Source organism: Rhinatrema bivittatum, chromosome 3 (assembly GCF_901001135.1).
Source record: "Rhinatrema bivittatum chromosome 3, aRhiBiv1.1, whole genome shotgun sequence".
Taxonomy (NCBI): domain Eukaryota; kingdom Metazoa; phylum Chordata; class Amphibia; order Gymnophiona; family Rhinatrematidae; genus Rhinatrema; species Rhinatrema bivittatum.
Window position 1 is genome coordinate 188,992,819 of NC_042617.1, and position 26,411 is coordinate 189,019,229.

Here is a 26,411-nt window from a genome sequence, read left to right on the forward strand (position 1 = left end):
CGAATTTCCAGTAGGAAAACTCTGACCTGCCCCGTGTCGAACCGGAACCCAGATACTCCAGCAACTGGGATGGCTGAAGATTGCTCTTGGTCAGGTTTACTACCCAACCAGGAGGCTCTCTTCCTGTGATTTAGCTCGAATCAGCCAGTTGTTCAAATACGGGTGCACCAGGTTCCCTTCTTTTCGCAAGGTCGCTGCTACTATCAACATAGACATGGAAAATGTTCTGGGAGCAGAGGCTAAACCAAAGGGCAGGCCTGAAACTGATAATGGCGCCCCAACACCACAAAGCATAGAAAACATTGGTGTTCCACTCAGATGGGAATATGAAGACAACCATCTGACAGATCCAAGGAGGTCAGAAATTCCCCCAACTGCAAGGCCATTATCACTAAGTGTAAAGTTTCCATGAAAAAATGAGTCACCTTCAAATGACAGTTGACCTTCTTGAGATCCAGGATGGGACGAAAGAGCCCTCCTTATTGGGTACAACAAAATAGATGGAACATTGTCCCATACTTTCTTGAGATATGGGCACCAGAACCACAACCCTCAGCCTGAGAAGCCTTTGAAGCATGAACTCCACTGTCTGTTTCTTCTGTGGGGAGTGGCAAGGGGATACCATGAACATGTCCTGAAGAATACTGCGAAATTCCAGCGCATATCCTTCTCTCATATCACCTCCAGGACCCATTGGTCTGACATGATCTCGATCCACCTCCGATAAAAGAGAGATGTCCCGCTATCTCTTGCTCTGGAAGGTGGGTCGGCAAAGAAGGTCCGCCACTCAAGCCTGCTCCTCTCTTGGGCTGTCGGGGTCAAAAGGATTGAGTCCTATCGAAAGGCTGAGTCCAGGGTTGGAAGTTCACCTCTATGAAAGAACTGCAACACGGTTCAATACGGTTCCAGTCCTGGAGGAATTTCCTCATCTTCCAGGGAATCAGGATCAACCTCATCATCAGTACCATATGGATTCCTGTCAAGAACACCCGCAGGGAGTCAAGGCACGCTCCGGCGCTTAAGCACAGGACTGGAAGAGGGAAGAGCCACCGGCTGAGGGTCCGACCAGACAGGAATGGGGGAAGCGGAGGACTGCGCCTGAAGAAAGGCTTGTAAGTTTTGAGAAAATTCTACCCAAGAAAAAGCAGCCGGGTCCAGGCCAAGCCCAGAAGGAACTGCAGCTAGTCCCACAGAACTGCCCTCGACAGCGGAGTTCATCAAGGCGGAACCAAGATCTGGCAACCCCCTAGGCAAGGCCGTGACCAACCCATCATCCGAGGAAGACAACTCTCCCTGAACGCCTGAGCAGCGCTGACACAGGTTAGAAGCTAAGTCAGGCTGAGAAGCCCTAATATGACAGGCAACACAAATAGGAAGATGCTTAGACTTTTTGCTTACCGGTGCCATCGCGGTGGTAAAAAGAAAATTGGTTCTTACCTGATAATTTTCATTCCTGTAGTACCACGGATCAGTCCAGACTCCTGGGTTTTGCCCCCCCCTCTAGCAGATGGAGTCAGAAGTTTATCAAATAAAACTCCTTCTTATCTAGGCTGGTGTCACCTACAGTCTGGCAGTAATACTAAATGTCAAAGCAGAATGGATTACAAAACATCCAAACTAACTATATACAGTAACCTAACAACTTGAACCAGCTCAATAAACCCCAAAATGGGACAGAACCCGTGCTATCGATAACAGAACATACACAATTGAGCTGTGAATGAAAGAAAACAAGCAGAATGGACTCTCCCTTTCCTTGGAAGAACAGATGGGCGGGACTCTGGACTGATCCGTGGTACTACAGGAACAAAAATTATCAGGTAAGAATTAATTTTCTTTTCCCTGTACGTACCCGGATCAGTCCAGACTCCTGGGATGTACCAAAGCTGTCATTAAATGGGATGGGATCCGGAGAGGCCCGCTCTGAGCACCCCTTCTACAAATCCACCAGTCCCTGGAGCCCGAACGTCCAGACGATAATGCCTGGCAAAAGTATGTAAGGACTTCCACGTAGCCGCCCTGCAAATCTCCTCTGGAGATATTTGTTGGCATTCCGCCCAGGATGCGGCCTGAGATCGTGTGGAATGAGCCCGGAGACCCATCGGCAGTGACTGTCCCTGCAACAGATACGCAGAGTTTATGGCTTCCTTCAACCAGCGAGCTATTGTAGTCTTCGAAGCCGCATTGCCTCTTCTAGGCCCAACACGTGATCCGATACATGGAAACCGCTGGTAACCTCCAGGTAGCGTAACAGTACCCTACGGACATCTAATTTCCGCAAGTCCTTAGACAAAGGATCTGAACTGTCCAAATCCAAAAACGATGGAAGTTCCACCGCCTGATTTAAATGAACGGAAGAGACAACCTTAGGGAGAAATGAGGGTACCATTCGCAGAGATACCCCAGACTCCGTGATCTGCAAAAAGGGCTCCCGACAAGATAGGGCTTGAAGTTCTGACACCTGCCTTGCCGATGCAATAGCCACTAAAAACACCACCTTCAGAGTGAGATCCTTCAAGGTGGCCCTGCGGAGAGGTTCAAAGGGTGCTCCACACAAAGCCTTAAGAACCACATTCAGATTCCAGGAAGGACAGGACTGCTGGAATGGTGGGCGTAAATGTTTTGCCCCTTTAAGGAACCAAGGAATGTCTGGGTGAGACGCTAAAGACGCGCCATGGATCTGACTGCGCAAAGAACCTAGCGCTGCCACTTGTACGTGCAAGGAGGTACACGAGAGACCTTTCGCCAAACCATCCTGAAGAAAATGCAAAACATCCGGAACGGTCGCACGAGTGGGCACCACATCCGAGCAAGGCACCAGGCCTCAAAGACCTTCCAGACCCGCACATAAGATAAAGATGTAGAAACCTTGTGGGACCTTAAGAGAGTAGTTACCACAGCATCTGAGTACCCTCTGGATTTCAGCCGCTGCCTCTCAAAAGCCATGCCGCTAGACAAAAGCATTCGACCTGGTCGAAACAAACGGGTCTCTGATGCAGTAGATCCGGCACATTCGGAAACTGTAGAGGGTCCTTTAGGGCCAGATTTACCAGATCCGCAAACCAGGGACTTCGCGGCCATTCGGGAGCTATGAGCACCACCTCCGTCGGATGTAACTCTATGCGGCGAAGGACCCTGCTGATGAGGGGCCACGGAGGAAACACATACAGTAGAACATCCGTCGGCCAAGGTAGCACCAGAGCATCCACGCCCTCTGCTCCTGTCTCTCTGCGATGGGTGAAGAACGGAGGAGCTTTGGAATTCTTGAACATCGCCATCAGGTCCAGAGCGGGAGTCCCCCACTGGGCACAAATGAGCTGAAACGCGGCGTCACAAGTTCCCACTCTCCTGGGTCTAGGCGATTGTGACTGAGGAAATCCGCGTGAACGTTCTCTACCCCGGCAATGTGAGAGGCTGCTATGCTGCACAAATTCTTTTCCACCCACGCGATCAACTGATGGGCTTCCAACGCCACTGGTTGACTCTTGGTTCCCCCCCTGCCGATTGATGTAAGCCACCATGGTCGCATTGTCTGACAGAACTCTGATCGACTTGTCTCGGAGAAGCGGAAGAAAAGCCTGCAGCGCCAATAGAACTGCTCGGACTCCAGACGATTGATGGACCAACGAGCTTCCTGTGGGGACCATTGCCCCTGCACCGACTTCCGCAGACAAACCGCTCCCCAATGGACAAGCTGGCATCCGTAGTGACCACTGTCCAGGCCGGAACTATTAACGGTACTCCACAGCGTAAGTTGCTCTGAAACAATCACCAGTCCAGGCTGGACCGAGCTGAACCCGTAAGGTAAAGGAAAATGAAATTGTTCTGACACCGGGTTCCATCGGGAAAGCAACGCTGACTGTAACGGCTGCATATGAGCGAAAGCCCAGGGAACCAATTCCAATGTCGAAGTCATTGACTCCAACACCTGAAGATAATCCCAGGCTATCGGAACTCGCTTGGATAACAAGTATCGCACCTGACCCTGTAACTTGTACATGCGTTCCACTGAGAGAGACACCGTTCCCCGACGAGTGTCGAATAAAGCTCCCAAAAACTCCAGAGACTGAGAAGGCACCAGCCGGCTTTTGGACGCATTGACTACCCAGCCGAGACTTCGCAACAATTGAAGCACCCGGCGAATTGCTTCCTGACAGAGCAACTCCGATTTTGCGCGAATCAGCCAATTGTCCAGGTACGGGTGCACCAAAAAAACCTTCTCTGCGGAGCTGCGCTGCTACCACCACCATAATCTTCGTGAAAGTCCAAGGCTCGGTGGCAAGGCCGAACGGCAGTGCCTGAAACTGGTAATGTTGACCCAACACGGAGAACCTTAGAAATCGCTGGTGATCGGCCCGGAATCCGATGTGAAGGTACGCTTCCGTGAGGTCCAGGGACGCGAGAAATTCCCCGTCGCACCGAAGCAATCACGGACCGCAGGGTCTCCATATGAAAACGAGGTATTCGCAGACACCTGTTGACCCTTTTTAGGTCGAGAATGGGATGAAAGGTTCCTTCTTTTTTTGGTACCACGAAGTAAATGGATTAACGGCCCCTGCGAAGTTCGGGCGGCAGGACCAGAACAATCGCGCCGAGATCGCGAAGACGTCTCAGAGTCTCTCTTACCGCCCGGCGTTTGGCTGCAAAACCGCAGGGCGAGACCAGGAAGCACTGGCGAGGCTGACATACAAAATCTAACACATAACCGTGTCTTATCACATCTAGTACCCACTGATCCGATGTGATTCTGGTCCACTCCTCGTAAAACCTAGACAACCTGCCTCCGACCACTGGTACTGAGGAATGGACCAGCCGCACATCATTGTGAGGGCTTTCCACCCTGCGAAAGGACTGAGAGTACGTCTGTTGCCTGTTGGCACTATGGCGGAAGGAGGAAACTGACCCCTGAGAAGTTCGAGGCCTCCGACCTCCCCTATATCGTGAACAGGAAGACAGAGCACTCTTGACTTTGATCTGTCCTCTGGCAAACAATGCACCTTGCTCTCGCCTAGGGACTCAATCAGATCCTCCATTTCCTTTCCAAACAGCAACTTGCCCTTAAACGGCAACGAACCCAGCCGTGATTTAGAGGACATATCCGCTGCCCAATGGCGGAGCCATAACAAGCGCCGTGCTGAAACTGCCAACACCATGGATCTGGCCGATGTGCGAAGCAAATCATAAAAGGCATCCGCACTGTAAGCAATCACCGCTTACAGACATCCTGCCTGGCGTGCTTCCTCTGGGGAAAGCGAGTCGTTGGCTTGTAGCTGTGGCACCCAATGAAGCCCTGCTTGCAAGGAGAAATTACTGCAGATAGCTGCACGAATCCCTAGCGCAGAGACCTCGAATATCTTCTTAAGCTGGATCTCCAGCTTACGGTCCTGCAAATCTTTAAGAGCCGTCCCCCCGGTAATCGGAATGCTGGTCTTCTTGGTGACAGCCACCACAGCCGAATCTACCTTAGGGACCCTTAGCAGCTCCAAGGCCTCCTCTGACAGGGGATAGAGCTTGTCCATCATTTTAGCCATCTTGAGGCCTAAGTTTGGGGTATTCCATTCCTTGAAGACCAAATCCGTCGCTGAAAAATGAAAGGGAAAAGCTGAGGGAGGAACCCTCAGGCTCAACACCACCGGGTCCGTAACCTTAAACCTGGACTCTTCCTGATGCAGCTGTGTCCCTAATTCCCCGAGTATTGCTGGGATGAGGGAACCCAGTTCGTCCCGTCGAAAGAGACGGACCACCTTCGGTCATCACCGTCTGCCCCATGGGCACCTCTCAGATTTCCGGACAGCTGGTCACCATCCCCCTTCAACTCCCCTCGGGGGTTGGGACAGCAGGTCCTGATCCTCTGGCTGGTCCTCCGGATCCTCCGAGGAATCTGGATCCACCAGAGGGGTCCGCAATCTGAAAGGGCGTGGCCCCTCCATGAGATCCGGGTCCTGAGCGGGCTTGGCCCGTATCCCAGACCCTAGTGGGGGGGTCCGGTCCGTGTGCTCTTTTCCTGCCTGCTTTGCAGGCCTTGAAGGCTTTATGCATAAGCAACACAAAATCAGATGAAAAAGAAGAGTCTGAAGATAAATCAGTCTGATCCCCCTCAGGGACCTCTGGAATGGCAGCGCAGCCGGGTCTCGCAGGTCCGTCCCCCTCAGGGACTCTGCGTTGTGGTGACAATCGCGGTGGGGGGGGGGGGTCGTCCTCCCCCCACGCCGCCGGTGCCTTGGCAGCCGCAGATACCAGCGGGGCCAAAATGGTGGCCGCTCCCGCCGAAGTTGACCCTATTGAACCCAAAATGACGCCCGCGGGAACGGGTCGGCACCTGAAAACTGTAAGTCCCCAAATGCTCCGGTCACCGTTTGGACCCTCACCAAGACCCTGCCCGGGGCCGCAGAGACTCCCTCACCTCTGGAGAGGCAATTGGAACACAAATTGTCCCGGAACAGTTGCGCCTGCTCGACGCCGCAGGCCCTACAAGCGGCCCGACACGGAATGTTGCAGCTAAAAACGGCCCCGAAAATCACTCGAAAAGCGGCGAAAACGGCATGCAAGCACCCTGAATGCAACCAGAAGGGAAGGAGAATCAAACCTCGACAAAACACACCAAAAAATTATTTTAACTCTTTTTTTTTTTTTAAATATACTCGCCCAATAGCCTTCAGGTCCTGGACCAACTTGGGGGAGTGAGCCAGGCTCCCCGGTATCACCCCCAGTCACGAAGTCAAGCTGGCAGGAGGGTAAAGCACCCCACACCTCAGCGGCCTCGGAAAGCAGGGAGGATGGTCCCCTAAGGACCTCACAACCCCCTGGGAGATGGGAGACTGGACCTGCAGGCAAACCACTGTGGTCCTATACCTTATTCTAACTTTATCTTTCTTTTTTTTTTTCCAGCTACAATACTATCTAGAACTGAAAAACTAGGCCTCCGCACAGACTGTAGGTTTTGCACCTCCTCCACCTGCTAGGAGACAGAAGAAAACTGCCAGACTGTAGGTGGCACCAGCCTAGATAAGACAGAGTTTTATTTGATAAACTTCTGTCTCCATCTGCTAGAGGGGGAGCAAAACCCAGGAGTCTGGACTGATCCGGGTACGTACAGGAAACTTACGTTTGAATGGCTCTCACTCAAAAGGGGAATGCACACAAAAAATAAGCACCTAGAAGAAAGTATGGCAAGGCACATGCACAATGTGTGCGCTAAGCTAAGCATGTGAACAGTGAAAAATTTGTGCACGTAAAAAGCGTGCCCAAAAACAGAGCACACAATGGGTGCACAGAATTGATGCACTGCGCACACTGATGGCCTGTAGAGGGCAGCAGAGCATGCAAAAAAAATGCCGCCACGGTTTACCACATGGTGAGCAATAAAAAAGCATAAGTACAGGGCCTAGTGCCCTGGGGGCTGCTCAACCCGCCAGGCTGCCCAGTTCCCAACCCCAATGGGAGTGGGAACGAACATCGGTTTGGCGAGCCGAGCAGGAGGAAGTCCTGAAACCCCTCTAACTGTCTCTGATTTAAAGGTAAACATTTTTTTTTTAAACTTACATGAGCTCAGCGCTTACCGGCTGACTACAGAGACGGTCTCTGGCTGCGGGGGGAGTGGGCATCTGCCTTCACTGCCACGCTCAGCCTCCTGCATCCGCAGCCTTTCAGCTGAACTAGCAGCTAAGTCCACGCCGGGAAACCCAGCTACCAAACCAAGACACACCTCTGAGGGACTACGGAAATCACCTCAGGAATTCTCAACTGGGGGAGGGACCTTTAGGTATCACCGCAGGAGAGTGAGGCTTACTTTTCCTAAATTTCAAATTTCTCCTTCCAAAAGGCTCAAAGCAATCCCCATAGGGAGATGCACATGCACCATCTGCTGGAGATGGAGAATACTGGCAGGCTGGGTCACTACAGGCTATATATACTGTGACGTTAGCTTGCTCTGTCTCCATCTGCTGGCAGGGGAGTATAAATATTGGTCCTGAGCCAATCTGTATACATGCTAGGAAACTACATTTTTGCACAGAATACTCTAAAATCCAAGAGCTCTATGAAGGGCATCCAGACAAAATATTTCTCTCCAGGGACAGCCGATTTTGGCTTTTTTCAACGATATTCCTGTCCCAGATGAACTTGAACAATAAAAGCCTAATTAGGACAATCCATACCATCTATCCTGACTTTCAGCTGTTTGAATGGTGCTCATTATTAAAAGTTTAAATTATGGCCTAAGAAGTTGATAATGAATATGGAATGCAACTGCTGGTACCAGCAGAGATACTGCCTGAAGCAGCCCTTTCACTGAAGTGCCAATGCCATTTGGCTGCTGCTTTCTTACTTGTCTGCCATAGAGAGTGTATGCGACTGTTCCTTGTAACGGCTGGAGAGCTCGTTTTGCACACGCGTGACAAGTTCCTCGTTGATGGCATGCTGTATTGCTTGCTGGATTGTGTCCATCCACCAAGGGGAACAAGAATGCACCTGTTTATAGATACAAACAAAAAAACATTGCACTATAAGAACAGTAAATAGACAGGTTCTTCGTCTAGAGTTTAAGTTTTTTCAGGAGCTAACACCAGCAGACAATAGAATAGGCACCACAGCAAAAGAAATATTCTGGGCCCCAAAATAGTTAGAAGTGAGCAATTTATTAAGTGATATGCTACCTTCTCCTCACACCCCTTTGGTGACCCTAACAGTTACTGTTTACTAGTATCCATCCCAGAGAAAATTACTCTAATTCCTCATGCATCTTTACTGTGTATTAGCTGAATGTATAAAAAGATTTAGTTAGGACAGTGTTTTCCAATCTTTTCAAGCTTAAGGCATACCCATATTAACAAAAATGTTGTGTGGCATACCAGCCTCCAAGTAGCAGGCAGTGCAGACATAGAGAGGGCTTGTATGGCCAAAAGAAGAACTAGGAAAGCACTGAAAGAGCCACCAGTCTCTCTTTTCATTTTTAAAACAAAGGGAGAGGGAATAAAGACACTCGTGAACCTGTCACAGTGGACCAGCTCCCTCTATATATAAGGGAAAGAAAATAAATAACTCCATGTAATGTAGTCAGCTGGCTTGGTTAGTTACCTTGGCTGCCAGAACTCCTCCACTGCTGCTGCTCCCAACACTCAGAATGCATCCCTGTCTCACTCAGCCTAGGGATAAGATAGAGGCTAGAAGAACTGGAGGATGCTCAGGAAAAGGAAGATGAGGAAGTGCTGAATACTCTGCATATAGCAGGGCTCGGCTATCTATGCCCTGCATGCAACCCATTAATTACAACACTCCTGGGCTCATACTGTAGTTAGGAAAAGGAGGCATGCATGCTTACACATAATCTCAAAAAAGGAGTTTCTATGTGCTTAAGAGCCACCTCTGGTGTTTCTTGTTGCTGCAAGGTGCTGAGAGCAGAACCCAGGTGCTAGTCTAGATTTGAATGGATGATTTCCATGGCACACCTGATCAGTTCTGTTGGCACACTGGCTGGGAAACTCTGACACCTAGATTCAACAAAATGCTGTAATTTTGCATGCTTAATGCATGCAATATGAAAAATGGGCGTGTTCATGCAAATCGCTGGATTTCGGCATTGCAGAAGGTATTAACGCACGCCGCAGTATGTTATCGCACAACGCAATATTTTCTACAGATTATAAATAGCCATTCCCCGTCTCTCCTTCTTTGAGGGAGTGTCAGGTGTTGGAGTGAGAGGAGAGGAGGTTAGTGGTCTTGCGGAGTTTGGAGGTAGTTTTTTTGTGATTTCTGATTAAATTGTGCTGTCACTTGTTCTCCTTTGTTTATTTTTTCCATGGTCTTTTGTGATATTTGTTGGAGTGAAAGAAAGTGTAAGTCCTGTCTGTCATCTGTGGTGTGGAGAAGGAATGGAGGAGGAGTGGAGGAGTGTGAGGAGGAGTGTGAGAAGTGGAGGAGGAGTGGAGAAGGAGTGTGAGAAGTGGAGGAGGTACAAGGAGCAGAGTGTGCGGAGGAGAGAATGGAGGGTGAAAGGCCTGGGAACAGAAAAGGAGTGAGGATAGCAGGGGGAGGAGGACAGAGGGAGCGGGCGAAGGAGGGCAGGAGTGCCCAGAGAGTAGGAGTAGTAGGAGTAGGGACAGGGGAGAAGTAGAGACAGACAGGACGGAAGGGATAGGGGGGTAGGGGTGGGGGTGGGGGAAGGGGCTAGGCAGGAGAGACAGGTGGGAGGAGTACATAGGGTTTCTCAGAGAGGGCAAGTGGGAAGGAGTTGGTAGTGCAGATCAGGTGGGGAGGGGGGGGGGGTAGGAAGGGATGGGAAAGGACAGTGGGCCGGAGAGTGAGGGCAGGGAGGGTACCACTTCCTCTCTAGGAGAGGAAGTGGTACCCCCTTCAGCCAGTCAGCCAGCTGTTCGGCAGAGACTGCGTGCAATAGGATTCAGTGGGGCAGAGAACGAGCTTCTGATTGCTGGGGTCCTGCAGAACTACGCCAGTCTTTTTGGTAACAGAGCAGCAAAGACCTCTAAAGCAGCTAAAGGCCAAATTTGGAGGAGCATTGCCCAGGTCATCACCCAGCACAGCAGCATTCAGTGGAGCAGGTTGCGCACTGGTACACAGACATCAAGACCCGGCTGAAGGAAAAAGCAGCAGAGCAGTCAAAATATATGCGGCAGACTGGAGGAGGAGCACCCTGTCCAATCGTGGTCACCGATATGGGGCGGCAACTCATAGAAAGGCTGGGACCAGATATCTTCGAGGGCATGGAACAGCGGCTAGACACCACACGAGCTGCTGCTGGTAAGTTCAAATCAGCCATAAATGGGCAGTCAGAAACCTGTGTACACACAGAGGGTCTTTTACTACATGTTTTTCCCATTACAGAAGAATGGCAAAAAGCGTTTAGTAAAAAAAGCCTCAGACATTGCCATTAGAGGCAAACTTTGGCCTTCATTCATGAAAGTTTTTCCCATACACACAGAATGAGAAAAATGCTTTACTGAATCAGGCACTGTAAGTAAACAAAGTGCACCTCTGATGGCAAAAAAAATTGTTTTCAAACGGTAGCATATGTACTTATGTATTTTTGGCCCTTCTCTATTTCCAAAGCTCTTGAGCAGGAATGTGCAGGTCCCAGCCATGAACGCCCAGGGATGAGGGACCAGCTGACCAATCCCCTTCCTGCAGAGGCCTTTACTAATGGATGTCGAGACACAAGTAAAGCTGGAGGAGGAGCAGCAGGAGGCACAGGAATCACAGGGCCTGTTTAGCAAGAACTCTCCATCATCACGAAGTTCCCTAAATGTAGACCTGGATTTGCAAGCTCTCATAGACTGGCAACATTCACAGGAGCAGCTCCCAACCAGCACCCCATGCGAATCACACACCAGCCCAGTTATGCCAATACTGCAGCTTCTCAGTCCCTCATCACCCTGATCTACAATATCAGCACCCTTGCCCCAAGCACCGCCAGCACCCATACCCCCTCCAGCAGGGCTCCCGCCAGTAGCCCCTACACCTGCTCCATCTACATCTCTGCCAGCAGCCCCACACCTGCTCCAGCAGGGTCCCCGCCAGCATCCCCCATACCGCCACCATCACGACGAACAGCACCAGAAGGCGTCACATCTTCTGTTGTCCGGTTGTTGCGTGCCAAAATATGGAACCTCCACAGAACAGGTCAATGACAAAACCGTATCCTCCAGCAAGCCATGGCAACCAATACTCAAAGCGCCAACACCATCGTTGCAGCAATCAATAATCTCACAAATGTTATGGCCCAGATCCTGCAGCAAATGCCAGAATTTCCATCGAGTCACCTGCCACATCACTGGGATCGATACCCTAGAGCAGTCTAGCAGAATCTCAATGGCGGAGGGGTCGGCAAGCCAAAAAATGCCCCCCCCCCCAACTGGAAAGGGGCGTTCATGAGCAAAGGGCTCTCTTTTCAAGGAAAGGCCATGTGCTCTTCACAGAGTTGCTGTGCTGTCTGGATGGAAGAAACTGCCTCTCTCCATGCTGCGGGATGTCATCTCTTCTCATCTCCTGCAAGTGCTGGCTCCAAACTGTTCCTTTTCACCCTAGGCTTCTTGCCTCCAAGTTGCTCCTTGTTGTGCTGGGCCTCCTGCCTCCAAGTTTCTCTGTTTTCTGCTCCTGCAATGCTGATGGCTCTGTCTGCATTATGACTCCAGCTGCAAACATGGTGAACATTTTGCTTGTTCTGCTGCTGCTTACACGCTGAACTGTTTGCTCGTTCTCCTGCATGTTTTACTATTTAATGTTGGTCCTGCTGACTACATGCTGAGCTGTGCTGGCTGGGGGCTTTGGCTCTATTCTTAGAGTGCACTTTTTGAACACGCAGTGTGTGTGGCCTTTACTCACAAATTGCTGGTCTGGCCCTTTGCCTTTCCTCTTAAAGTGCACTCTTTGAACATGGGGCCTTGACTGTAATTTTGCTGTCTTGGTCTTTAGCTTGAGCTCTTTGGGGTAGATTTTAAAAGAAGCACGTGCACACATGTACTCCCGATTTTATTGTAAAGTGTAAAACACTTTTTGTTCTTTTTTGTTTTGCTAATTTTTCTTAATTTTCATTTAAATAAAATATTCCTTGAGTAAATTAGCTCAAGAATACTTCCCTTTCGGGGATGAACGGAGCACAGTCCATGGAGGGCGCTACCCTTCCAATGAGATCAACTGCACTCTGATCTCGTTGGAAGGGTAGCGCCCTCCATGGACTGTGCTCCGTTCATCCCCGAAAGGGAAGTATTCTTGAGCTAATTCACTCAAGGAATATTTTATTTAAATGAAAATTAAGAAAAATTAGCAAAACAAAAAAGAACAAAAAGTGTTTTACACACAAGTGAATCTATGACCTATGATTAAAGATGATCCCAATTGCGGCTTGACAAAGAGCAGAGATGCCCAAAGAGACCGCGGGATGTTATGAGGGTCAACAAATCACTTGTATGAATATTGCATAGTTTGAATTCGGTACCGATTATCTTACTATTAGAAGTAATTTCAAGAGAAACTGACATATAATCTATTATTTGTTGTGATCTTCGTTGGTTCAGAAATAAGCTTGGAGTCTTTCTTATAATTTATAGAAATCCTATTTACCATATTCTCAAACAAAGCCCACATGTCTTCCACAAATAAATCTTTGAGAGAATTATAGTAATTGGTATCTAATCCATTGGGAGCTGGAGCTTTATAACATTTCAAATCACGTATAACTTGCAATATTTCCATAGTGGTAAATGGGCATTTAACCTATGGGCTTCCAGCTCAGTAATGTGAGGAAGGTGAACATTTTTCATGAATTCCTCTCTACAGGGAAAGTTTCCTGATCAGCTGCATATAATGTGGCATAAAAATCTCTGAATACTGAGCAAATATCTTTAGGGGAGGAAAGTATATGTCCTCCTTGATTTTTAATCCTCCAATATACCAGGATCCTTGTTGAACCTTAATAAGATTTGACAACATCCTGTTGGCTTTATTACCATAAAAATAAAATTTATGTTGAAGAGATTGAAAAGACTATCCAGCCTTGCAGTGAAGCAAATCATTTACTTTATGTTGGCAAGCAGATATTGCTTTTTATGGAGGGTAGAATATGTTCGTAACCAGAGCAACTTTTTGCTCCTAACCTGTTTATCTAAAGTCAAAATATCTGCATTCATCTGTTGTTTTTTCCTAATCAGATATCTGATAATGTTTCCTCTCATTACAGCTTTCCCCGCTTCCCAGTATAAGATTGGATTGTCTTTATGAATAGCATTATGATATTCATATTCCTGTTAGCATGTTTTCAAAAATTCAGGTAATTCCTTGTCTAAAGTCAAGGACGGAGGCGTCTTCCACAAAGAAGGCAGAGAAGTTTCCCCACCTCCAGACATTAAGAATGAAACTGGACTACGGTTTGATATAACCATATTCTCAATTTTGGATATATTAATTCTACTAAACAATATCTCTGAACATAAAATGTAATCGATATGAGTGCAAGTACTGTGTGACCTAAGTTGCGGGCCGATACAGTACAGTGCGCTCCGACGGAGCGCACTGTTAACCTGCCATTGGACGCGCGTTTTCCCTTACCCCTTATTCAGTAAGGGGCGGAAAACGTGCGTCCAACCTGCCGAACCTAATAGCGCAAATGCATGTTGATGGCCCTATTAGGTATTCCCGCGCGATTCAGTAAGTAAAATGTGCAGTCAAGCCGCACATTTTTCTTTCAGAAATTAGCGCCTACCCAAAGGTAGGCGCTAATTTCTTCGGGCACCGGGAAAGTGCACAGAAAAGCAGTAAAAACTGCTTTTCTGCGCACCCTCCGACTTAATATCATGGCGATATTAAGTCGGAGGTCCCGAAGAGTAAAAGTAAAAAATAAAAAAAATAAAAAAATTAATTTGAAGTTGGCCGGCGGCTGTCGGGTCGAAAACCGGACGCTCAATTTTGCCGGCGTCCAGTTTCCGAGCCCGAGGCTGTCAGCGGGCTCGAGAACCAACGCCGGCAAAATTGAGCGTCGGCTGTCAAACCTGCTGACAGCCGCCGCTGCCGGGCCTCATTTAAATACTGTATCGCGCGGACTTTACTGAATCGGCCTGTTGGTGAGTGTAATCTTTGGAGATAGAATTTAAAATTCTCCACAGATCAAGAAGAACCAAATGTGAACATAGAAAAGGTACACCTTTATTGGGATTTGTAAATTCACCCCTCTGCACTGATAATCCATCCATTCCAGGGTCCACAATACAGTTCAAATCTCCACCCAAAATTATAGGAAATTCACTTAATGGGAGCACTTGAGAAATCAAAGAGCTAAAAAAACCCCAAGATCATATGCATTTGCAGGTCGAACATTTCAGAACAGCCCGGTCATGCGCGTTATCTGCCAGTATGCGTAGAAGTGCCAGCAGAACAAAAAGGGTTGGGGTCTGCCGGGACAGCACCATTTTGTGCGTGCAACTTATTTGAACTCTGTGGATGAGGTTAAGTTTAAAAACAAAAAAAATTAGCTTAGTTAGGGTGGGTTTAGGGTTCGAGGAGGAGATGAGAAAAGGGAGGAAGGTTAGGTAGGGGGTAAGGGAACTGGGGATGTTCCAATTGCGTCATTGTGCGTTTAAGAAAATGCCCCCCTTAAGCGCCAATATAAAATTGAGTGCACATGTGTGTGCGGGTATCAGATTTTATAACATAAACGCATCGGCGTGCACATGTTATAAAATTGGCGCATCCATGTGTGCTCGCTGGAACCACACGCATCTTTTAAAATTTTATCTTTAGGTGCGTAAACTGATAAGAGAATCATTTTTTGGGTAAAAAGCTCACTTTGTTATATATTATATCTCGCTTCTTCGTCTATAATTGACTTCTCCAACTAAACAGAGACATTTTTATTTTTGAAAATAGCAATTCCTTTACTTTTGGTGGTACCAGAAGCAAAATAAACTTGGTAAACCCATTGTCTTCATTTAAATGCGTTTCTTGCAAAAACGCGACAGAACACTTAAGCTTACACAGGTGGCTAAGAACCTTTTCTCTCTTAATGGGTATGCCTAAGCCAACCACATTTCAGGTAATTAACTTTAAATCAGACATTTTTGTTGAGTTCCTCCCAGAGCTCATTCAGACATTCATATTGGACATGGCTCCAGAACCTAAGCTTTTCTAAAACTGAGAAAGCCCCATGAAGAACTCAACAGCAGGTAAAGTAAGAAACAATTATTAACTCTGTGTAGTTCCCCAGAACTTGAAGTTTCCCCACATTCGTCCTCCATTCCACCCATTAACCTCTCACCACAGACCTGCCTCCAAACTGCCCTTAAGTAACAAAACTATGAACTGTGACAAAATCATCTTAAATTGCCACATAAAACAGAGCGCCACCGCCACCAAATTACATAGATATTTAAATGAGGCATCATATATAATCTGGATTAAACTACCATATTTTATCGATAAAATGTGTGGAAACAAGTACTTGGACTAATAACTTTTCAGTCACTACTGCACAATTTCCAACTGTTTCTCCAGGTGTGGTTAAAGAAACCATGAGACGTGCGGATCTTCCAAAAGTAAAACATTGTAGGAAAGTATGACAAATTTTACCACCTACTGCTTAAATCAAATAAAACATCAATTGAAGGCATAAAAAAATATATATATCACCTGCAGCTATGTTAAACCAACTTGTCAGTGTGTCACAGAAATAATACATTGATAAGCCCAGCAGCTAATCGATCATTTTCATCCTCAGTGGAGTTAGTTGAGCCCAAGGTTTGCAGAGCACATTTGGCTTCCTCTACTGATTCATAGAAAGAAATTTTTCCCTCAAGGCAAGCACAAAGCTTTACAGGGTATTGAGCTGAAATCGAATCTTGCGATTATATACATCAGTGCAGATAGGAGTATATTCTTTTCTTTTGATAGCCACCGCATTGGAAAAGTCCTGAAATATGATGATGATAAAGCTGCAAGCAAAGCTGCGGAACTAGCTACTTACTTCAAGAACAAGATCTCTAACCTCTTGCCCCCTACGAAGGAAAACAAAGATCCTATTCCTTCATTTCCCTTCGCTGCTACGTCACAACAAATCGCAAGCCTGGAGGACTTTGAGCCTACCTCCGTTTTAAGAGATCGAAAATGTGCTTAAGAAACTTAAACCAGCTTCTCATCCTCTGGATGCCATCCCAACCAACCTCCTCATCACTTGCTCTAAAACCATCTCCAAGCCTATCGCCCAAATTATCAATTGCCCCCTAGCACAGGGGCTAGTTCCTGACCCACTCAAACTCACCATCCTAAAACCGCTCCTGAAAAAACAAATCTCTCTCCAGAAAACCCGGCCAATTTTCGCCCTATAGCAAACCTCCCTCTCATTGCTAAAATCTTGGAAAGAATAGTAAATAAACAACTTTCTGAATTCTTGAACAACAACAACATACTCTCTTCGTCACAATTCGGTTTCTGCCAATCCCGAAACACAGACGCTCTCCTAATCTCACTAACGGACACCATCCTCCTGAACCTTGAAAAAAAACCAACCTTGTCTACTGATCCTCCTAGACCTAACAGCAGCATTTGACACAGTCAATCACAATATACTAATAGATCGCCTATCTGATATTGGCATCAAAGGCGTCGCCCTCAATTGATTCAAATCTTTCCTCCAGAACAGGCATTACAAGGTCAAGATCAACAGGGAAGAGTCTCACCCAGTCAGCTGCACTTTGGGAGTCCCACAAGGTTCCTCATTATCTCCAACTTTATTCAACATATTCTTGCTCCCACTCTGTCAGCTCCTCATAAATCTAAATCTAATCCATTATTTATAAGCTGACGACGTTCAGATTCTGATTCCAATTACGGATACTCTTCACAAAACCCTGGGCTTTTGGAATTCCTGCCTACAAGCCATCAACAACCTGCTGACAAGTCTCAACTTGATTCTCAATCACAACAAGACAGAGTACCTACTCATCACCCAAGATGGGAATCGCCCATTATCCAACTCAAGCCTCGCTTCTCAATTAATCCTAGCCCCCCAAGTCAGAAATCTGGGAGTCATCTTGGATAACCAAATGAACAGTAGAACTTTCATCAATAACACCATAAAGGATTGCTTTTTCAAACTACAAGTTTTAAAAAGGTTGAGACCCCTCCTCCACTTCCAAGATTTCCGATCAGTTTTACAAGCAATCATTTTCGCTAAAATTGACTACTGCAATTCACTACTACTCGGCCTCCCTGCGAACACTATAAAACCTTTACAGATGTTACAAAACGCTACAGCAAGGATTCTAACCAAAACCAACAAAAGAGACCATATAACACCCATTCTAAAGAACCTGCACTGGCTCCCAATCAAATTCAGAATTTTGTTCAAAGTTCTATCATCAATCCACAAAGCGATTCATAACATCACCCCCCTGGAGCTCAGGATCCCACTTCAACCTCGCACCTCCTCCAGACCGGTGAGACAAGCATATAGAGACAATCTACAGGCCCCACCAATCAAAATATCATTAAGTAAAAGAGCTTTCTCCACTGCCGGCCCTAAGCATTGGAACTCTCTTCCATCAGACCTCAGGCTAGTACAATGCCCAATCACCTTTAAAAAAAGACTCAAAACCTGGTTGTTCAACCAAGCCTTCTCCTAACTCAATATCCTATTAGATTTCCCACCAGTGATCTTAGACTTTGGTAACTCCTTTAAGAGTACGCTCGCCCTATTTATCCCGATGTAGTTAAATCTTAATACCTTTTGCCCTACTATTAATTTCTGATCTTTACACCAGCTAACATTAGGCTCGCTGGTCTCCTTACCTATCTTATTTATGCTGTCAAACCCAGTTCTTTGTATCCAAGTTCGATCATCCTGTTTATTGTAAGACATTCTCATGTCATGGTTATTGTTGGAATGTAAACCGACTTGATTGGTAACTCTGTTACTTGAATATCGGTATATAAAAGTGCTAAATAAATAAATAAAATAAATAAATAGTAAAAGTTTGTGATTCTCATATAACAGTAAGTCCTGTTTACGGGCTACTGTTAAAATTAGCTGTTTATGCACATAGCTTAGGAACCTCACGGAGACCACCCTCTGATGCGTGGTAGTAGAGGATTTGGGGCCTACTCTGTGGGCTCATTCAATTTGTATATTACCACTCAGAGTGGGCAGTTGCAAAGCTTGAGGGATCCAGTTCTGCAAAGTCTTCCCCAGCGAATCATCATTTAAAGAGTCTAGCAATCCAAAAATCCTCAAATTCTTTCAGCGAGATATATTTTTGAGATCATCTATTTTACGTTCTTGTGCATAAACCTGTTTTCCCACCTTGACCAGTTTACTGACTAGCTCCAACGATGTGTCTTCTACTAGTGAAATTTGAGCTTCCGCATTTTCCATTCGTCTGCCTATCTCCGATATAGAATCTTTCAAATCAGTAATGTTTTGGCTGATTTTATTCAATTCGTAATCTAATGCATTCATCATTGCCAAAGTTAATGAAGCAATAGATGTGTCATCGAAAGCCAGAAGGCCCATTGTTTCCTGGCCGTCGGCTATTTTGTCATTGGTCTGCTTTGGCTTTTCTTTTTGTTTCTTTTGTCCATGATTCAACATCTACCAGCAACTGTATGACCTTTGCTAAACCTCTCAACCTGAACAGGTCTGATTGCTTCAATGTCCTCCTTTCGGAGAAAGAAAAATTTGATACCACAAAGAGCACACATGGTGTCATGGAGGGCATGTTCCCAAAATCTCTGCGACTGCTAACATGACATTACCATAGTTCTTTGTGAAGGTGATACTTTTTCATGTTCAGGCTTACATGCAGTAAATAACACAGCACAATAAAATGTCCATTTTGAGAGGTCATTTATAAAAATATGTCGAAGCAAGAAGCATCATAAGCTACAAGCATGGTAAGCACAACAAGCTTCGCCACACTGTGTTCTATAAATATGATAGAATTTCAAATTTCTAGCTCAGTTGTGTGTTACACAGCAGGATGCCAAAAAATGCCTCTTTTTAACATAGCGTGTCCACGCATGCAAATGAAGCATATCGTTGGGGTCTTAATTCTGACCAAAGCAAGATTGGCTCCAAAATGAAACAGGGCGATTTAAGTAGAAAAAAAGATGCTCTTTCAAATGACATAAAAAATAAATGATTTACAAACTACACAGTAGAGATATTTGCACCTGAAAATTTGAAAATATTTGCATAAAAAGTGACATTGTGTATTTATGTAATTATATCTTTGCTTCGAGTTGCCTGTAAAACCTCTTAGTGCAAATCTTATATGTATATGCCATAGGCCATGATTACTGGTCTAGTCAGGGCCTGAATCAAAATATAGGTCAGGAGCAATGAGGAGTCAAAGCAGGCCTTATATTTCTTTTGTAAAATTTTTCACATACTTTGCTAGCCCATAAAAAGGGAGGCAAGCTCACATTATATTCCAGTCTTTGCACTGGGACTTACCACCAGCAGTTGTACTAATCCACAAAATTTCAGGCCCCTGAGAAGTGTTGTTGGGCTGCAGCACGTGGAAAAAATGGCCATTTTAGGTTGCGTGGAGCATGGTACTCAGAGGTGATCTCCATTCAACTGCCTCTATCTCTCCAACCAATGGAGATCCAGATGAAAAATTTAGTACAGTTTTGTTTGAGACCCTAGAGAGCAGCTGTGCAAAATTTTGTTTGATTTGGAGGAGGTTGAGCTTGGATCTCTGGTCCACTTGATATGCAATGATTCATACTATATTACATTTCAATAGATGTCATCCATTAAAACAACATCAGAATCTATCTAATGGCTAATTTCTTGGATTCCATAAACTGTGCTCTTCTATAGAAGATAATAAAGTATGTGCTCGAGATATGATGAATCATTTTCAAGAATGAGGATATCCCACAAAAATGATCCATTAATCATATAAGGAGCTGCTGGATTAATCACGATTTATTATTTCAGCCAGACTGTGAAGCAAGAATGCGTTTCCTTATTCGTGCAATACAGTATTAGGAAACACTGGGAGATCTTACATTTACACTCTGTGTTCCAAGACAGTCCAATTTTTGCATTAAAATATCTGCGGAACATCAAGGATGATGTTATTGATTCAGCATTTTATTCAACTCCTGTTAAAAGCACAAGTACTAATCAGGTAGGCCATTTTTCATGTGACCATTGTAGTGTAAGCCCGGGATCTTTTAGAGGCAACACGTTAATATTTACAGATTGACCTCCATATGTGTTGAGGAAACATACAACTTGTACACTAATTGCTGTGATTTATATAGTGTGGTGACTCATGCGGTACACATAATAATACAGGAATACCTAAACTGTCTCCACTAAGAGATGACAGAAGCACCATTAGTATCACATTGGTTGAGTTCTTATCATGCAATTGAAGAAAAAGTTTGCAGTTTAGGAGAGTCCTGAAAAAAGGAATAGAGGATGGGATTTTGAAAGGTTCCTTTTGCAAAGATAAAGCGCAGTTGCTTACCTGTAACAATTGTTCTCCCTGCAGCAGGATGTTAGTACTTACATGTGGGTGACATCATCAGATGGAGCCTGGCATGGAAAACCTTTGTCAAAGTTTCTATAAGCTTTGACTGGCATAGTGAGCATGCCCAGGATGCCACTATCCATGTGTCCACGCAAGGTCCCTCTTCAGTTTTGTAACAAGGAGAAAAATACGAGGGAAACAATAAAACAACAAAACGGAGGAGAACCCAACTCCATGGGGAGGCGGGCGGGATTCTTGAGGACTAACATCCTGCTGTCTTAGGAGAACACCTATTACAGGTAAGCAATTGCACTTTCTCCTAGGACAAGCAGGATGGTAGTCCTCACATGTGGGTGAATACCAAGCTCTAGGCTGTCTCTGTTAACAGGTGAGACAAATAGGTGCCAAACAAAGTGCCAGGGACTTCAACTGAGCCACCACATCCCGGACCTTATCTTCGAAGAGGTTGTCACCTGTACAGGGGAAGTCAGCCAGCTTCTCCTGCACCTCTGGTCAGAGGTCAGAAGCCTTGAGCCAGGCCATCCTATGGGGGCCGATGCCCACGGAAGCTGCTTGGGTCGCAGTTTCAAAAACATCATAGGTGGACCTCACCTTATGTCTGCTAGCCTCTAAACCTTGCAGGACAATAGCCGAGAGCGACTCCTGTTGCTGCTGCGGTGGCAGGCTCTCTGTGAGGTCCTGGACTCGTTTCCATAGGTTCTGGTTGTACTGGGTCATATAAAACTGGTAGGTGGCAAAACGGGCAATGAGCATAGCGCCCTTAAAGACCTTTCTGTCCAGAGCATCGAGCTCCCTACATTCTTGCCCCAGAGGGCCAGAGACATGGGTACGAGAGCTCCTGGCTTTTTTAAGGGTGGCCTCTACTATCACTGACTGGTAGAGGAGGTGCCTCCTTTTGAAATCCCATGACCTGCTGTACCAAATAGGTGGCATCCGCCTTCCTATTGATGGGAGATATGGAGATTGGATGCTCCCACACCCAAAGGGGAAGGTCTTTAAAGATGTCTTGGATGGGAACCACCACAATTTCCTTAGGAGCATCCACAAACTGGAGCATTTCCAGCATCTTATGTTGTGCATCCTCCTCAGTAGATGAAAGGGAATAGCCTCGGCGATAGCCTTGACGAACCCTGCAAAAAAAAAAAAGATCCTCTGTGAGAGACCGACGCCTTTCCTCTGGTGGGGAAGGCTCGGAGAGGGGCTCGTCCAAGTATTTGGACAAAGACTCTGAGGAATCATCCCCACATGGGTCTTAAGGGCATTACTACTCACTAAGGCCATCGTGACGCAGGCAAGGCCTGTGGGGGATTCCAGCCCTGAGCACCGATGGCTTCGGAGGCAGTGAGGGCAACTGCAGGAAATGACGGTTCCCCTGGCATCGGGAGGTCCGAGGGCCATGGGAGGCCAGAGGGCCCAAGTAAAGGCTTGGGGAACCGAGGCTTTGGAAATGCGGCACCAGCCGCATCTTCCTCCTCAGAGGATCTGACATTAGGGATCGCTCCCGAGGGGGGCATCAGTGGCTGCTGGGGAACTGAAGATCCCTCGGGCACCAGTTGCATCGGTAGTTCACCTAGGATGTCCAGACGCTCGAGCAGAGGTGCCAGAATAGACGGTGGAGGCTCCGGCACTGGCATGGGGACTAGTGGTCAGGGTGGCTCGATGCTCCATAGAGCTCTGCGCACCGCGGTCTGCACCCTGCGGTCCAACTCCTCCTGAAAGTCTGGTGAGGCAAGGACTGAGGGAGGGGGATGAGGCGTCACTGGGTCTTCCTCGGTTCTCCGAGGAGACACAATGCCCGGCACAGACATTGATAGGGAATGCCTGGGACACCTGGGTATGTCAGAGGATGGGGCCTCCGAGGCATGGGGGTTGCTTCGGTGGCAGTCCGGCAGTCATACAGCACTGGAACCAGAACCGGATCCCACGGCAACTTTTGTCGATGCTTGCAGGATCTCCCACGGTGCTTGGCCCGATCTTTCCCCGGCGCCGAGGAAGTGGATGATTCCGAAGTCCTGGAAACCGGTGAGATCACAGAAGAACATTCACTGTTTCCATGATCCTTCGAAGATGCAGTAGGAGGAGTAGTGAGAGGAAGCGTATCGGGAGGCTCCCCTCGACCCCTTGGTGTCTATGACTCCAACGCAGGTGTAGATGTAGCAGACCTTTTGGAACCGAAAAGTTTCTCCATCTTGTCAAGACATGCACGATGGCCCTTGGGGGTCATCTGGTCACATAGCTGACACCCTTGGACGTTGTGTGAAGACCCCAGGCAGAGGATGCAAACCTCATGTAGATCCATGATGGATATGGTCCGTTGGCACTGGGGGCACCGACAAAAGCTAGACGACACCATGAAAAATATCTGACGTACAGTCAATGCCCAGTGGCCACCGAGTAGCAGGATGCCAGAAATCAACCGTGGAGAAGCAGGGAAAAAGATTTTTGAACCTACCATGCCGAGGAGGCACCGACCGTGAAGGGGGGACCCGAAGATGGAATGGGGAAAAATTTGATTTTCAGCACAAAAGGCAAAAATGAAGCAAAGCTCCTCAAACCGCGAGGTGACTGCACTGCGGGAAAAGAGAGACTGAAGGGGGACCCTGTGTGGACACGTGGATAGTGGCATGCTGGGCATGCTGAGTGTGCAAGTCAAAGCTTCTAGAAACTGACAAAAGTTTTCCATACCAGGCTCCATCTATTGATGTCACCTCATCCTACTTGTCCTAGGAGAAGAGAAGTTTATTTTTAAGTGGAACACAGTAGCATTGTGGAGTCTTAATAAAGAAATAGACTTGGCAGCATTCTATTAAATTATAATGATCGTTCATTCATATGTAATAAGAATAATGATTGCTGGTAAGCAGTTGAGAGCATTTCATTAAAATAAAATGCTTGCTTATTCGTATCTAAGAAGAACAATGATTGGTTGCAAGCAAGTTTAAATGTCAAGGAGTTGATGTGGTTGTGAGGCAGCCATTTTGAATGAATCTGTGAGATGGTAGTACTGTTTGAAGTTCAATAAAATAAGATCTTGCCTATTTATCATCATCTTATTAAGTTTTTTGATAATAATGGAATTATTGTGTTTTATGGATGTTTTAGATATTAAAATATTATCTTTGAAGCAGGTATTAGACAAGCTGAAACAGTGCAGTGTCAGGTGGGCACAGCATGCTAGTTAGACATTAACATCAAAACATCTGCATTTAGTTTGGAAGGGCTTGTTGAAGTTTCTGATGAATTTGCTGCCTAGTTATCTGAGTACAAAGAGGACTCGTGCAGTATTTAACTTCACTTCAGAAGTACATATTGCACAAAGCAATTCTGCAGAAAAAAATAAGATGGAACTGCTAATTTTTAAGTGCATATGAAAATATAAAAAGTTTACTATAAGATATAATTTTTCTACAAGAAGCGATAATAGAGATTATATCAAACTTGTATATGGTTAGATATGAGGTAAACAAGTTTTTTAGCAGACTATCAGTTTGCATGATGCCAATTATAGGTTACTGAAATCATGATTTTTAATTAATTATTATTAAGTTGTTTAGCCTTTTTGCTCTGTTAAAAATTGTTTTTGTTGTTAAATGTTCAATGTATCAGACTAAGGAATTAGATTTCCTGCTTATTCAGTTTCACTGTAAACCGGCCTGATTTGCATGTTTTCATGCAAGAAGATTGGTATATAAAAATTACAAATAAATAAATAAATAAATGATATTAATAGATGAAGATAATAGGATTTGAACATGGTTTCTTGTGTGTGGTTTTGTATCAACTGGAGACATTCTAGCAATGGATCGTTCAATCCAACCATTGACATTCAAAATTGGCATTCATAGTATATCCAGCATGCATCTGCAAAATTCTCAGGTTTATCTCTGCCGTAAACAGCATAGAAAGCCAGGGTAGGCCTTATAGAAGACTTTCCTGAATGATGTGTGAAAGAGTTTGAGGAAGTATTATATTTAAACTACTCTTTCAAGGAACTAATTAGGGTCTCTGATGTTAATTAATAAATAAACGATAAGGGGCATTTTGAACAGCAGATAACTTAATATTACCCAAAGTTGATTTTAGTGGAAAAGAAATGTAGTGAGATTGATGAGTATGTTGGGTGATGGGTTAATATTTTAATTCAGAAGGTATCTTTTGATATATTGATGTACTGATTGGTCAATTTGTTTTCTTTTATATTAATGATTTGTATAGCAGATTTTATGAATGTTTTATTGTTCACTGCTTAGAAATTATGATTTGCGGTATATAAGTGTTAAACAAACAAACAAACAAATAAATAAATAAATACATGAAGATAATTTGACAAAACACATTCAGAGATAATTTGTTGAGCAGCAGAATAAAGTGGCAAACTTGAAACAAAAAATGGGAGCATAAAACCTTTAAATGAAATACTATTTACATAAAGGAAACATCTCCCATTAAAACATTTTTAGAATTGTAATTCAGCATTCTAACTGAGCATCAACAAACAAACAAAAGCTTAAGAACAAACAGTATGTAAAAAGTTCAGTGGAAACTTGCCTTTCTCAGCAGTTCACGAATGTTCTGTACCACTGGCTGTAAGGCTTGATGTGCTTCTGAAACCTCTGCATTTGATTTACTCATATAATGCTGCTGAAGTTGCTGAGCCTAAATGCAGACAAAATAGTATTATAAAATTAGATATCTAACCACTCGATTCCTCGTGTTACTATCATACATTGTCACTCTCTACAGAGACCACCAAAAATCACTGCAGAACATTAAAGGACCTTCATACATATGGGCTATCACACTCAATGACTACTTCGAGTGCTAACTTTGCTCATAGTTCACACCCGAATTATAATCATTAGTCTATGGTTTTTTAAATTCAGAGTATTCAATACTATTTCAAGTCACTTTTTTTTATTTGTTGTAAACTTGAAAATAAAAATGCATCCAACTTAGCATTCATGGAAGCTCCTGACATGGTCCATGTTTTGAAACTGCCAAATTCCTGTATCAGGAGGACTGTATATTTATCTCTTCACTCTATGCTGATAGCTTGCCTATGAAGTTAAGGAAGAGGCAGAGATTTCGAAATCCAAATGATTCACACTCCTCCAATCATTGTTTTCCACGAAGTGTTCAATAATAGGCTGCATAATCTTATTACAGTATAATAGATAGCAGATGTTTATAGGCTTTGAAATATCTATTAAATATCAAGCATGTCTGATAATCTTGAAAAAAAAAAATGCAGCGCTCATTTTCATCATTAAATTAATGAACACCACACTATTTCTAAATTCAAACCTAATGGTTGCACTGTATTCAGTATATAAATCCCTAATTGTTCCAGCTCATTAAGTACAGCTTTGCGATTGCTTCCTCGCCAAGATGATTGGACCTACTTAA

At 45.3% G+C, this 26,411-nt stretch overlaps 1 protein-coding gene across 2 annotated transcripts in view; it reads right to left on the reverse strand.

Moving 5' to 3' along the window:
* The window catches only part of SHPRH (SNF2 histone linker PHD RING helicase), a 425,259-nt gene that overhangs the window by 132,039 nt on the left and 266,809 nt on the right, over positions 1 to 26,411 (reverse strand). For both annotated transcript variants that reach the window (XM_029594036.1, XM_029594035.1), the window contains 2 exons: positions 25,554 to 25,661; positions 8,327 to 8,469 (listed from right to left, as the gene is read on the reverse strand). In XM_029594036.1, coding sequence (XP_029449896.1) covers positions 8,327 to 8,469; positions 25,554 to 25,661 — 251 coding nt within the window. The remainder of the gene's footprint in view (positions 1 to 8,326; positions 8,470 to 25,553; positions 25,662 to 26,411) is intronic.